Raw genomic sequence first — 14,614 nt, 5'->3', positions numbered from 1 at the left:
TACTGAAGCAAAGGCTCAGTCCCCAAGGATCAACAGTTAACTTGCAGTAATTGGTTGCCAGATTGAATGGAGGCTTGCACTATATTGCCAAACATATTTTGAATTGACACACATTAAACACAGATTTCAGTTTTTACAGAGTAAATAAACTATTGCATTTACTTTTGTGTGATAGGAAATACAACTAATATGAAACATAAAATTCAGCTGAGCATTCAGGAAATGAAAAAGGTCCATAATAGGTCAAAATCTTTTATATGGATGGCTCCTATAGAAATAGGATAGTTTCTATTTATTCACAAAATAAAGCCTTGGTTTTTGACCAAGGAAACTTGACATATTCTGGCCTTTGCCATTTTCGGTATTGTTGTATGCTAATGCATTGCAACATAACATCTCGAAAAGAGCAAGATGCAGATGCCCTTTGTTGAGTAATAGCAATCATGAGTCCTGAATATTTTCCTAGCCCAATTATAGCAGCCCTACTGCCACTTCAGCTGTGACAATTTAGTACAGACCAAGAATTGAACCTGGGACCTTCAGGTCTGTATGAAAGACAATATTTTGTTAGCCATTTGAAATGCATAATTCAGAGTTATTGGAAGTAGAATAAGTAATAATGCTACTGTGTTAGATTTTCAATTCGTTATTTGCCTGAATAATTTCTTTTGGAGAGACAAGTATCAAAACTTTGATAACATTACATAGGTTTAGCTCAATGTGTGTGGCACATAACTAAGCAAAACCATAACTTTAAAAGACCACATTTCAGGATGCATTATTTTGCTGTTTTATTCTAGTTAATTACTTTGCAAGCAATTTTGCTATGTAGGTGTATCCTATCCACGGAAATCATGCCTGTTTTTACGTCGTCAGTATTTAGTCAAATAATCTCAAAAGCAGCCACATAGAAATTATCTGCATTTATGATAATGGAGGACCATATGGCTTTATTTGCCTTTTGTGCTTTCCTGATTTGTTTTATTGTGTTGCATCAATTTTGAGAGCTCAATTTTTAATGAGACTGGAGAGAAACTGTTCCTAGTGCCTTCCTCAGTTTTACTGTTTTTTTTTCTTTGCTGAGGTAATGTTTATGATGCATTTCTCATTAAGTGGCCTCTTTTTGCATGGCTGTGTGTTTATGGTCTTTGCTAACGCACTTACCTTCAAAGTGACTCATTCTTAGTGACATCAGTTGCTGTGGCAATGAAGATTTGATGTGTCTTTTCCTTTCTGTGTTGGCATATGAGCTGCAACATAGGGAATTATTTGAATTGTAAAGGAATTTTTCATCTAATATTTGATGTGTTGTTTCTGTGTAATTCAATTAGGTATAAAGAGATAGTTAACTCATACCCAATCTTTAACATTCTTCACATTTAGAATCTAATGTTTTACAACATCTTGAATTATGGTCATTGATTGCAGACGTTAACTAGTTGTAAATAACCTGTCTCCTCTTTTAAAAAGGATAATTGTATTTAAAACAAAAACAAAAACAGAATTACCTGGAAAAACTCAGCAGGTCTGGCAGCATCGGCGGAGAAGAAAAGAGTTGACGTTTCGAGTCCTCATGACCCTTCGAAGGGTCATGAGGACTCGAAACGTCAACTCTTTTCTTCTCCGCCGATGCTGCCAGACCTGCTGAGTTTTTCCAGGTAATTCTGTTTTTGTTTTTGTTTTGGATTTCCAGCATCCGCAGTTTTTTTGTTTTTATAATTGTATTTAATGCTGATAATCAATACTGGAGCATGAATAAACTGAACCACAGAACTCTTCTGTTACAAGTTTCTACAGAACTTAAAAAAGACTGATAAATATCTAGCCCATTTGTTTGTAGTTTTATATAAAATTCAAAGAAGTTATAACACCTAATATTAACAAATGAAAACAACAAAATCTCAATGCTGAACCACCAATTATTTAGATACAATTCATTTATTTTTCTTAATTTGCATCTGAATGGTTTGAACCTATTTTATCAGCTTCACAGATAAACATAAGATCTGTTGCAAATCTGAATGTTGAACTTAGCTAGTATTTTGCCATTGTTGTGAACTAAACTGTTAATGCTAGTAAATAAATAGAAACTCAAGTTCATACATAACAAATAGTGTACTGAGCACTTTAAGGGTTAATGTAAACATAGCGTAAAATCCTAATACATGCAGTGAGCTATCATTATTCCTGCTGCTTCCTTCCAAACTTGATGCATGTTGTCACGGTCCGCATTACTGACTGCCTGCTTGCCTTCATAAGTGAACTGGCTATTGTACTGGATCATTTGGGTCTACGTTAATTTGGAGGCCCTAGTCTTACTGTCTTTGCATACATTATTTAGTGAATGTCTGTGTTTTGTTAGCAGTTGTGTGCTGCATTGTATGCTTTTGTGTTAGTTATGCAGGACCTTTCATTAAACAGCAGGGTGTTATTAGCCATCGCCTGAAAGGGCTTTATATTGTTTTTGCCTTGTTTAAACTGAGCCCAGAAGCTGACTACAGACTATTGGCCAAGCAATGAATTGGCAACTGATGACAGGCCCATAGAGGGCCTGAGGCTCAGGTGGCTCCCGGCCTCAACTTTAGCTCAGCTCTTTCAACAATTTGTCACGCCCAGGCCTGCTCCTGCTGCGCCAGCACGTGCCAGCTTAGTGTCAAAGCGCCTGTTCGCCAGACGGACACACCAGCCCAACAGCCTGCTGTTGACTAGGCCAGTGGCTTGCTGTGGCAATATGGAGCAGAGAGGCCTAGCAACAGCCTGTATGTATTTCAGAAAAAAACGACATCTAATGACTTGTGAATGGCATCAGTTGGTCCCTAAAGAATTGACAGAGAATGTGTGCCTCTGCTCTTACCAAATTAAGTGGGCTATTCATTAACTAGGGTCATCAGAATTTGAGTCTGCATAGAGAAAGGCTAGCAATAAATAAACTCGGGTCCATATTTCAATTCTGGCATTAAATAGTGAGCACTTAAAATAATTTAAAATTTAAAGAATGCTATAAACTGCGCTATATGCTGATCAACCTTGCACAACTATTTAAATAATTTGAGATGAATTTCTTTTTTTGTTCATTCATTTTAAAATGTTTTTCATAAACTTCCATTGCATAGCTGTAATGTTTTAAAAAACACATATCCTAAATGTTCTAAGCACCCTCCCCACCACCCACCCCACCCATGCAAAAAAAAATTCCATTTACAGAGAAATTGATCTTGTATTTTACTTTACAGAAAAGCTGCAATAAGTCAAATAAAAGTAATGGTTGAGCTTAATTACCCCATTTTTCGGGGGTGGGTGGTTTATGGTTTATGCTGCACCTTTATGTATTACTATTTTGGTTTGAGTACTTCCAATTGGTATATCAGTTTGACTTTGTGGGGGAATTGAAGATGACATCGAGCTTTACAAGGGGCCAGGGTTTTGTTTGTGATTTATAACTGTATTTTCCACTGCTTCTGTAGAGGGGGAAACTTTACACAAAGAAGAAAATAAAAGCTCTCCACAGTGTATCATGAAAAGCAGCTACAAGCAGGGGTCCTATTAGGGCAGCTGGCAGGTTGTTGAACCCTGTCACACTTTTAAGTTATTGGTGACTGGTTTTTGATTACTGTGCCAGTTCCAAGTTTTACTCTGGTCATAGGAAAGCAATTTAGTGGCGTTTTATGGCAGATAATGTAATCAGATTTTTGACAGAGTGTATTTCTTGTATGGCATTTTATTTTGCTGCTGTAGCTCCTGGTCTTAAATAATATTTTGTGGCAGGCCTGATTATTAACTGTGACCCAGCTGAAATTGAATATTGTGTAGCAGTGCAGTGACGTCCTCCAATGTGTTTATGTTGAAATATTCTTAAATGGTTTTGATTGATCCAAAGTTTTACAACACATTGCAGGGAAAGCTCTGTTCAAAATGTATATATGAATGACTGGGGCATACAGAAGGTTTCTGCACCAGGGACTGCACTGCTTACACAATGACCACATAAAATAGAACAATAACAATAATAAAGCTTTGAGTTTTGACTTAACTTGGGTGTTCCACTTCCATGTTCACTTTGGTAAATTTTTTAAACATTAAATTCCATGTAAGTGTGCAATGGCAAGTAGATTGCAATCTAAAAGTTTTGAATTTTATTCGGCCATCTGTCATGTTATTATGGAATTTGCTCCTTCAACAGAAATGAATTATTAATTTCTGTTTAAGTATATGAAAACATTTTCTTGGAGAAACTACCAATAGCTATAAAAGCTAATAACTGTGCATGTTATTTGCAGAGTTCACTGGCAAAAATTTTTAGCGTGCAAGTTATTAGAATTATTTATCTCATACGACACCTGGAATTTAAGGAAAATTATAAAACATCAGCGACTTCAAAATAATCTGCAACAGAAAACTACCAAATTTTGTGTAATAAACATAAGCCACTTTTTGACAGTTAAAAAGTGTTAAATAGGCATTTTTAAGTTTGCAGAGGACTTTTGCTATGTTTACCTATCTATGTCTATGGTGATTTCTTTAACTAGTCATACAGTTATGAAGAAAGAGCTCAGTATGTCGAAGCAATAGTTCAGCAACACAAAGAGATCATGACGTTTGAAGGTTTTGCAGCTCAAGTCTTCTCTCCCTCCCCAAGCTACTCGCTCAGTAACATGGGTAAGTTGACATTATTCTTTTATTTTATAGACCACTTCAGTGACAGATGTATACCCATTTTCTGCAGATAAATGCTTACAAATTCAAGACCATCGTTCTTCCTTATAATAAACTAATGAATATCAAAAGGAATAAAGGTGCTCATTTAAATTTTTTGTATCAAAGCTGTTCCTTTATCCAGTTTCAAGCCTTTTCTCTCAGTTAGCTGGTTAACCTTACAATCCAGCTAGGTTAATGAACTTGCTCAGAATAATGTCTTCACACTGAGTGAAGGATGCAGATTACTTGCTATGAATTGAATGTGCTATGCAGGATCTTACCAGAATTAGTGTTCAATTGAGGGAAAAGGATCCTGCAACACAGAAGTTGCTGATGCTCCATGTTGATGCTGCAGCTGTTTGTAAAGGTTGAGTACTAATACTCCAGAATCCAAATAAATTACATAAACTGGTTCTAAAGAGGTAAGATCAACTGAAAGTAGTCATGAATGGCTATTAGGCTGCATTAATCTTCTGTTTTATTTGCTTCAAACTTCATGCAAAAATGTAAATACATCCTCAGAGAAACTTCAGCCTTTTCTGGAATCTATGTCTTCAAATTAAATTTTGTACAGATTATGGCATCTTGCAAACAACCAAATTCTTTTCACAAAACATCATAACCAAACCCTAAATGGATGTGGTAAGAGGTTTGTCAGTTAAGTAAAATAACATAACACGAGTTTTTATGAGTGGTATTCAGTTTTGTTCATATTGAAGTTTTGAGGCAGGCAGGTCAGTGGAAATATCTGCCCATTGATTTATATGTTGACCTTGTTTGATATGGTTTATAAAGGTTACTATCCATGTTACAAAATGGATTCTTAAGTCATCTATGTTATTGTATACCAGCAGAGAAAAGTCTCCTTCATTATGAATTAGCTTGTTGACTTCATTGCATTCTTATTTTTGTTAGGAATAGAGACATTCGAAGAACAGAAAAGGGCAAGTTGACCCAACAAGTTTGACGATTTTGGCTGATTTCACTAATTTCCCATCATGTCCCTCAATCCCCTGTTTGTCCAGAAAGAGAAACCTAGAATGAAAGGTTACAGCGTAGAAGGAGGCCGTTTGCCTATCATGTCTGTGCCTGCTCTCTACAAGAGCAATTAAGTCCCCTTTCTGTTTTTTTCCTGCAGTCCTGCAAATATATTCTCTTCAAATGATTATCCAATTTCCTTTAGTAAAGCGCAATTGTGTTCCCTCCCACCAGTTTCTCCCTATCTGCATTGTCTAGGCCCCTCATGACTTTGAACACCTCTAGCAAATCTTTTAATGTTCCCTTCTCAAAGGAGGACAGTCCCAGCTTTTCTAATCTGTCCACACAACTAAAGTGTACCATCCCTGGAACCATTTTCACAAATCTTTTCTGCACCTTCTCCAATGCTTTCTTATCCTTCCTAAAGTATGGTATCCAGAATTGGGCACATTGCTCCAATTGAGGCCGAACCAGTGTCTTATAAACGTTCACCATAACTTCCTTGCTTTTGTACTCTGCTTCTATTTATAAAGCTAAGATTCCCATATGCTTCATTGACTGTTTTCTTAAACCTGCCCTGCCACCTTCAGCAATTTGTGCACTTATACCCCCAGATCCCAATACTGCTTCATTCCCTTCATCATACTTCCTACCAAAATCTATCACTACACATTTCTCTGCCTTAAATTTAATCTGCTATGTCCGCACAAACCACCAGCCTGTCTGTGTCCTCTTAATTTATTCTTTCATGCGATGTGAGCATCCCTGGCAAAGCCAGCATTTGTTGCCCATCCCTAACTGCCCTTGAACTGAGTGGCTTGCTAGGCCATTTCAGAAGGCAGTTAAGAGTCAAACATATTGTTGTCAGCCTAGAGTCACGTGTAGGCCAGACCAGGTAAGGATGGCAGATTTCCTTCTCGAAAGGCCATTAGTGAACCAGATGGGATTTTACAGCATTGATGATAATTTCATGGTCCCCATTACTGAGACTAGCTTTCTATTCCAGATCTATTAATTGAATTTAAGTTCCACCAGCTGCTGTGGTGGGATTTGAGCCTGTATCCCCAGAGCGATAACCTTGGCCTCTGGATTACAAGCCCAGTAACATTATCACTACTCTGCCTCCCCTTGAAGTCTATCACTATCGTCCTCAAATTTCACATTTCATTTTTTGGGTCATCTGTAAATTTTGAAATTATGCCAGCACATCTAAGTCTCCATTATTATAAAGGTCAAGAAAAATAGTGGTCCTAATACCAGCCCATGAGGAACCCCATTATACACCTCCCTTGAATCCAAGAAAAAAACATTCACCACCACTCTGCTTCCTGTCATATGGCTAATTTAGTATCCATGGCTACTTTCCCTTTTATTCCACAAGCTTTAAATTTGCTGAAAAACCTGTTATGTTACACTTCATCAAATGCATTTTGCAAGTCGATGTACACCACATCAACTGCATGACCCTCATCAACTCTCTGTTACCTCATTAAAAAGCACATGTTAGTTAAAAAGGGCATGTTAGTTAAACCCAATTCATCCTTAGTAAGTCCATGCTGGCTTTCCTTACTTAATCCACCTTTCACCAAGTAACTGTTAATTTTGTCCTGAATTATCATTTTGAAAAGCTTTCTCACCACAAAGGTTAAACTGACTGGTCTATAGTTGATGGATGTATTCTTATGTCCTTTTTTGATCATAGGTGTAACATTTGCCATTCTCCAGTCCTCTGACTGCATCCCTGTGTATAAAGGGCTTTGGAAGACTATGGTCAGTGTCTCCTCAATTCCCTCTGTATCCTTGGATGCATCTGACCTGGTCCTGGTGACTTGTCAACTTGAAGTCCAGCCAGCCTTTCTAATACCTTCTCTTTATCAATCTTTAGCTCATCCAACACCTCAATTACCTCCTCTGTCACTGTGACTTTGACAGCATTTTCTTCCTTAGCAAAGACAGATGAAAAGCACTCATTTAGTATCTCAGCCATGCCCTCTGCATCCGTGCATAACACTCCTTTTTGGGCCCCACTCCTCCTTTTATCACTCTTTTACTATCTATGTGCCTATAGAAGACCTTTGGATGCCCTTTCATGTTAGCTGCCGGTCTCTTCCCATACTCTTTGCCGCTTTTATTTGTTTTCACTTGCCCTCTGAACTTCCTATATTCAGACTGGTACTCACTAGCATTATCCACCTGACATATGTCATACACCCTCTTTTCTGTTTCATCATACTCTCTTTTTTGTCATCCAGTCAGCTCTGGCTTTGTTTTTCCGATCTTTTCCCCTCATGAGAATGAACCTAACGCACCTGGGACTTTACCTGAATTATCTCCTCTTTAAAGGCATATCATTATTCCATTACAGTTTAGCCTCTAAATCTTTGGTTCTAATTTACTTGGACCCAATCCTCTCTCTCACCCCATTGAAATTGGCCCTCAGTCAGTTATTTTTACACCGAAATGCTCATCCTTTTCCATAGCTAATCTAAACCTATGATACTATGATCTCTATTCGTCAAATGTTTCCTTACCTGCTTTACCCACCTCACTCCCTAGAACCAGATCCATTAATGTCTCCTTCCTCATTGGACCAGAAATATACTGATCAAAAGATTTCTCCTCAACACACTTCAGTAACTCATCTCTCTCCCTGTCCTTTACACCATTATTATCCCAGTCTACATTAGGATATTTAAAATCCATCATTATAACTGCTCAAGAGTTTTTTCACCTTTCTATAAATTTCTTTTCCATTCGCATGTGACCTGCAGAATGCATCTAATAATACAATGGTACCTCTATTGTTTCTTACTGCTAACCAATTAGATTCTGTCCTTGACCCCCTCGAGGCCATCCTCTCTCTCTAGCACTGTAACACTCACCTTTATCAATACCACCACCCATCCTCGTTTCTTTTGCTATCTTTCCTGAACGCCTTGTATATAAGAATATTCAGTACCTAGTCCTTCCTTTTCTGGAGCCAGATCTCCATTATCTCCCACCTCTCTATCTGCGCCTGCCGCTCACCAACCTTACTGCACACTATACATGCACATACGGGCACTATAAACCTTATTTACACACCCTTTTTTTCTGACCCTACCTAATACTTTACTATTTCTTAATCTAGTGCTATCTGTCGCTCCCAATTCTTTGTACACCTTGTTTTTCCTCTCTAATGTTACCCCCTGGATCCCATCACCCTGCCAATTTAGTTTAAACCCTTCTCAATAGCATGAGCAAGCTACCCCATGAGGACAATTTTTTATTCATTTATGGGATGTGGGCATTGCTGACTAAGCCAGTATTCATTGCCCATCCCTAATTGCCCTTGTCAGAGGGCATTTAAGAGTCAACCACATTGCTGTTGGTCTGAAGTCACATGTAGGCCAGAGCAGGTAAGGATGGCAGACTTTAGTGAACCAGATGGATTTCTGCAACAATGGACAAATCATTAGACTTATAATTACAGAAATTTTAAATTGAATTCAGATCCCACCATCTGCCATGATGAGATTCGATCCCATTGGTCCCAGCTTTGTTGAGATGCAACTCATCGACCTGTACAGGTTCATCTTCCCCCAGAACCCAGGAATCTAAAGCTCCCCCTCCTGCACTATCACTCCAGCCATGATTTCATTTGCTCTATTGTAATTCTATACCCACTAACATGTGGCACCAAGAATAACCCAGAGATTGCTACCTCTGAGGTCCTGCTGGCTAATTTCTTTCCTAGCTCCCTAAAATCTTTTATTTTTGGCATTGGTATGAGTGTAGACCATGACTGCTGGCTCTTCACCTGCCTCCCTTCCCCTGGCGCCTCCAACACCCACCCCACCCCATCCCACTCCAGAGAGCTCTCCAGCAGCTCAGTAATCCTGGCACCAGGATGACAATGGAATATTCGCCTCTGCAGTCGCAGAAATGCCTATCTGTTCCCCTAACCATCGAATCGCCGATCGTTATTGCTTCCTCAATCTTCATCCTGCCCCTCTGTACAGCTAAGCAAGCATGATGCTGTGGTCTTGGCTTGGACTGCAAACCCCAGAGAAACCATCACCCTCACCAATATTTGTACTCCTGTGCTAACTGCCTGGTCTTCCTTGACTTCTTCCTTGGCCACCCATTTTCTCTCTACCTTAAACTGTGGAGTGACCACAAGACATATGTCTTGTTTCTTGGAATGATTAGGAGTGCTTTGGAGGTGGTTCAGAGGCGGTTTACTAGACTGATACCAGGAATGGGTGAACTGTCTTATGAGGAAAGGTTGAACAGGCTGGGCTTGTTTCCACTGGAGTTCAGAAGAGCGAGGGGTAACTTGATTGAAGTATATAAGATCCTGAACGGCCTTGAAGGTGGACGTGGAAAGGATGTTTCCTCTTGTGGGTGAGTCCAGAACTAGGGGGCACTATTTTAAAATTAAGGGTCACCCTTTTACGACAGAGATGAGGAGAAATTTTTTCTCTGAGGGCTGTGCGACTTTGGAACTCTCTGCTTCAGATGGCGGTGGAAGCAGGGTCACTGAGTATTATTAAGGCAGAGGTAGATATATTCTTGTTAGGCAGGGGAATCAAAGGTTATCGGGGGTAGATGGTAATATGGAATTCGAAACACAAGCAGATCAACCATGATTTTATTGAATGGCAGAACAGGCTCGAGAGGCTGAATGGTCTACTCCTGTTCTTATTTCTTATGTTCTTATGATTTATGTGATTACTTATATGTTATTTCCTTGTAATTTTTGTTTACTGTTTACATTATATTGCATTACATTACATTACATTGTAACGTCCTTTAGGGAAGGAAATTTGCCCTCATCTAGTCTAACCACCTTCTGACTCTGGACCCACACAATGTGGTTGATTCTTAACTGTCCCCTGACAGTCACTTGGTCAAACTGCTACAGAAAGTCAAAAAGTAATTAAACCACCTGGCATCGACCTAGGCACCATTAATGACACTGGCACACCCAGCCCAGTCAACCCTGCAAAGTGCTCCTCACTAACATTGGGGAACTTCTGCCAAAATTGGGAGAGATTAGTCAAGCAACAGCCTGACATGGTTATACTCAAGGAATTATACCTTACAGCCAATGTCCCAGACACCTCCATCACCATCTCTGCATATGTCCCATCCCACCAGCAGGACAAATCTAACAGAGTTGGTGGCAAAGTGGTATTGAGTCAGGAGGAAGTTGCCCTAGGAATCCTCAGCATTGACTGCAAACCCCATGATGTCTCATGGTATCAGGTCAAACAGTCGGGCAAGGAAATCTCCTGATTATCACCTACCACCCTCCCTCAGCTGATGAATCATACTTTTCCATATTGAACAGCACATGGAAGTCCTGAATGACACATCCACCAGACTGGGCCTGCAGCTGGTGGTGAGAGAACCAACAAGAGGGAAAAATCTATCTGACCTGGTCTTCGCCAGTCTACCTGTTGCAGATGCATCTGCCCATGACAGTATTGATAGGAGTGATCACTTCCATCATGATGTCTGACACTACCACTATGCAAAATGGGATAGATTAAGAACAGATCCAACAGCTCAAAACTGGACATCCATGAGGCATTATGGACCATTAGCAGCAGCAGAACTATACTCAATCACAATGTGTAACCCCATGGCCTGGCATATATATCTCACTCTATCATTACCATCAAACCAGTGAATCAGCCCTGATTCAATGAGGAGTACAGGATAGCAAGGCAGAAGCATCAGCAGGAATACCTAAAAATGAGGTACCAACCTGATGAAGCTGCAACAGCAGAAGCAGCATGCCACAGTCAGAGCTAAGCAATCCCACTACCAATGTATCAGATCAAAGCTCTGCAGTCCTGCCACATCCAGTCATGAATGATGGTGGTCAATTAAACCACTAACCTGAGGAGAAAGTTCCACAAATATCCCCCTTCTCAATGATGGGAAAGCCCAGGACATCAGTGCAAAAGACAAGGCTGAAGCATTTGCAACCACTTTCAACCAGAAGTGTCGAGTGGATTATCCATCTCGGCCTTCTCAGGAAGTCCCCACCATCACAGATGCCAGCCTTCAACCAGTTTGATTCATTCTACATAATATCAAGAAATAGCTGAAGGCATTAGATACGACCTAGGTAATGAGCCCTGATAACATTCTGGTAGTAGTACCAAAGACATGTTCCAGAACTAGCTGTGCCCCAGTCCACAGGTATCCTCCATATCCCCCACAGGTACAACAATGGCATCTACCTGATAGTGTGGAAAATTGTCCAGGTATATCCTGTCTACAAAAAGCAGGACCAATCCAATCGTGCCAATTACCACCCGATCGGTGCTATCAAGTGGCACTTAGCAATAAACAGCTTGCCAATCATCATTTTTTGTTCTACCAGGACCATTCAGCTCTTGACCTCATTACAGCCTTGGTTCAAATGTAGACAAAAGAGCTGCATTCGAGGTGAAGTGAGAATGATCGCCCTTAACATCAAGACAGCATTTGACCAAGTGTGGCATCAAGGAGACCTTGCAAAATTGATGTCAATGAGAATCAGAGAAAAAACTCTCCACGGGTAGGAGTCATACCCAGCACAAAGAAAGATGGCTGTGATTATTGGGGGCCAGTCATCTCAGCCCCAAGACATTTCTGCAGGAGTTCCACAGGGTTATTTCAAAGATGCAACCACCTTCAGCTGCTTCATCAATGACTTTCCCTCAATCATAAGGTCAGAAGTGGGGATGTTCACTGTGTTCCATACCTTTCGCGACTCCTCAGATACTGAAGTGGTCCGTGTCCATATGCAGCAAGAAATTGACAACATTCGAGCTTGAGCCAATAAGTGACAAGTAGCATTCATGCCAGGCAATGTCCACACCCAACAAAAGAGAATCTAACCATCTCAGTGGCACTACTGTCACTGAATCCCCCACATTCAATATCCTGGGGTTTGCCATTGACCAGAAACTTAATGGGACTAGCCATATGAGTACTTTGGCTACAAGAGAAGGTCAGGCTGGGAATACTGCAGTGAGTAACTCACCATCTGAGTCCCCAAAGCCTATCCACCAAGGCACAAGTCATGAGTGTGAGGGAACACTCTGCACTTGCTTGGATGAGCAACTCCCAACAACACTCAAGAACCTCAACACAATACAGGTCAATACAGCTTGCTCGATTGGCATCCCACCCAGCACCTTAAACATTTGCTCTCTGTACCATCAACACATAGTGGCAGCAGTGTGTACCATCTACAAGATGCACTACAGCAACTCACCAAGGCTCCTTCAACAGCACCTTCCAAACCCGCGACCTCTACCGCTTAGAGGGACAAAGACAGCAGATGCATGAGAACTCCACTACCTGCAAGTTTCTGTTCAAGCCCCACACCATCCTGACTTGGAACTATATTGCTGTTCCTTCATTGTCACTTGGTCAAAATCCTGGAACGCCCTTCCTAACAGCACTGTAGGTGTAACTACACCAGATGAACCGCAGCAGTTTAAGAACGCAGATCACCACCACCTTCTCGATGGAGACTAGGGATGAGCAACAAATGCTGGCCTTGGCAGCGATGCTTACATCCCCAAGAACAAATTTTTTAAAATTCCACTTTAATCCACTGTTTGCCGCCTTTAAATTATTTCCTTTAGCTTTTGAAAGCTTTATTACTGTAAACAATTTGCCTGAATCAACTTCATCCTTGAAATCTGTTTTATAGGAAGACAGATCTTTCCCCATAATTTCCTGACTTCTGCCATCATCCTTTTGTTGCTTTTTGCTGCATCCTCTCAAAGGCAATAAAATCCATCATTGTGGTTATCATGACTGTGCGCCACTACTAAAAGGGTCCAACTGCCCTCTCATGCAGTACTTCTCTGACTTGTATTTTATTCTGTTGATGCAGTCCCAATATTTTTTCAGTGCAGCAAAACCTGTTTCAACAGTTTCTGTATGGTATCCACCAAATTCAGGCATAACTATTTACATTTTTCTATATTAATATATTTGCCCTCTATTGACCCAGTTCCTTAAAAAAAATCATTATCTTTCAGAGCATCTTGTTCACTGTTTGCATTGCATCCAATTTTAGTTCACAGGGTATCATTGTATATAGACCGAAGTTTATTTAAACAATAACTCAAACCTTATTTGAGTAATGGAAACTGCTTATACCTTAACTTCTCATAAACCCAACTCAAAAAGTTGATCTAATTGTGTGCATTTAAAAATAGGTGTTCACTGTTTTCTCCATGTGGACCTGCTTTTTTATTGCTTTTCTCATTCATATGTGTAAGAAGCAGTGTTTCCACATCATCAAAAGGATTTTTTATATTGATGACGCCCAAGTGCAATGTGTCTGGGCTGAGTTAAAGAGTAATAAGGAGTCTGGTACTTCATTGGGAGTACTGTATATATAAGCAAATAATGTAAAAGAAGTCAAACATGACACTTGTAGACAATTTAGGAGCATTTGCCATAGTAAAGGACTTGTAACAAAGTTAGTCTTGGTCTTATCCTAGTCTATCTTGGATTGTTAGATAGCTTTTGGTCAAATAAGGATGAGATTTCTAGAATGCATTCAGGACAGTTTCCTCATGTTGCATGTCACCAACAACAATTCTTATTTATATAGTGCCATTAACATATGAAACATCTTAAGGCACTTCATAGGGGCATTGTAAACCGAAATATGACATTGAGCCATATAAGGAGATATTAGGGTAAGCTTGGTCAAAGGTAGGTTTTTGAGGAGGGAAACAAGATAGTGAGGAGTAGAGGTTTAGGGAGGGAATTCCAGAGATTAGGGCCAACGCAACTGAAGATACGCTACCATTGTTAGATCGATTAAAATGGGGTATTCTCAAGTAGTCAGAATTAGAGGAGTGCAGCAATCTTGGAGGGTTGTGGGGCTAGAGAAAATTGCAAATAAAGATGGGCGAGGCCATGGATGGATTTA

The 14,614-nt window shown here is 40.0% G+C and overlaps 1 protein-coding gene across 4 annotated transcripts in view; it reads left to right on the top strand.

Moving 5' to 3' along the window:
• Positions 1 to 14,614, top strand: part of ralgapa2 (Ral GTPase activating protein catalytic subunit alpha 2) — a 554,472-nt gene that overhangs the window by 463,914 nt on the left and 75,944 nt on the right. For all 4 annotated transcript variants that reach the window (XR_005942422.1, XR_005942420.1, XR_005942421.1 and 1 more), the window contains exon 39: positions 4,535 to 4,656. Coding sequence is in view for 1 of the 4 variants with exons in the window: in XM_041183014.1 (XP_041038948.1) it covers positions 4,535 to 4,656 (122 nt within the window). In the remaining 3 variants the exon portion in view is untranslated. The remainder of the gene's footprint in view (positions 1 to 4,534; positions 4,657 to 14,614) is intronic.

The sequence above is a fragment of the Carcharodon carcharias genome, chromosome 2, assembly GCF_017639515.1.
Source record: "Carcharodon carcharias isolate sCarCar2 chromosome 2, sCarCar2.pri, whole genome shotgun sequence".
NCBI classification, from domain to species: Eukaryota; Metazoa; Chordata; class Chondrichthyes; order Lamniformes; family Lamnidae; genus Carcharodon; species Carcharodon carcharias.
Note: the sequence above shows the minus strand (reverse complement) of the source record. Positions and strands in the feature narration are given on the sequence as shown.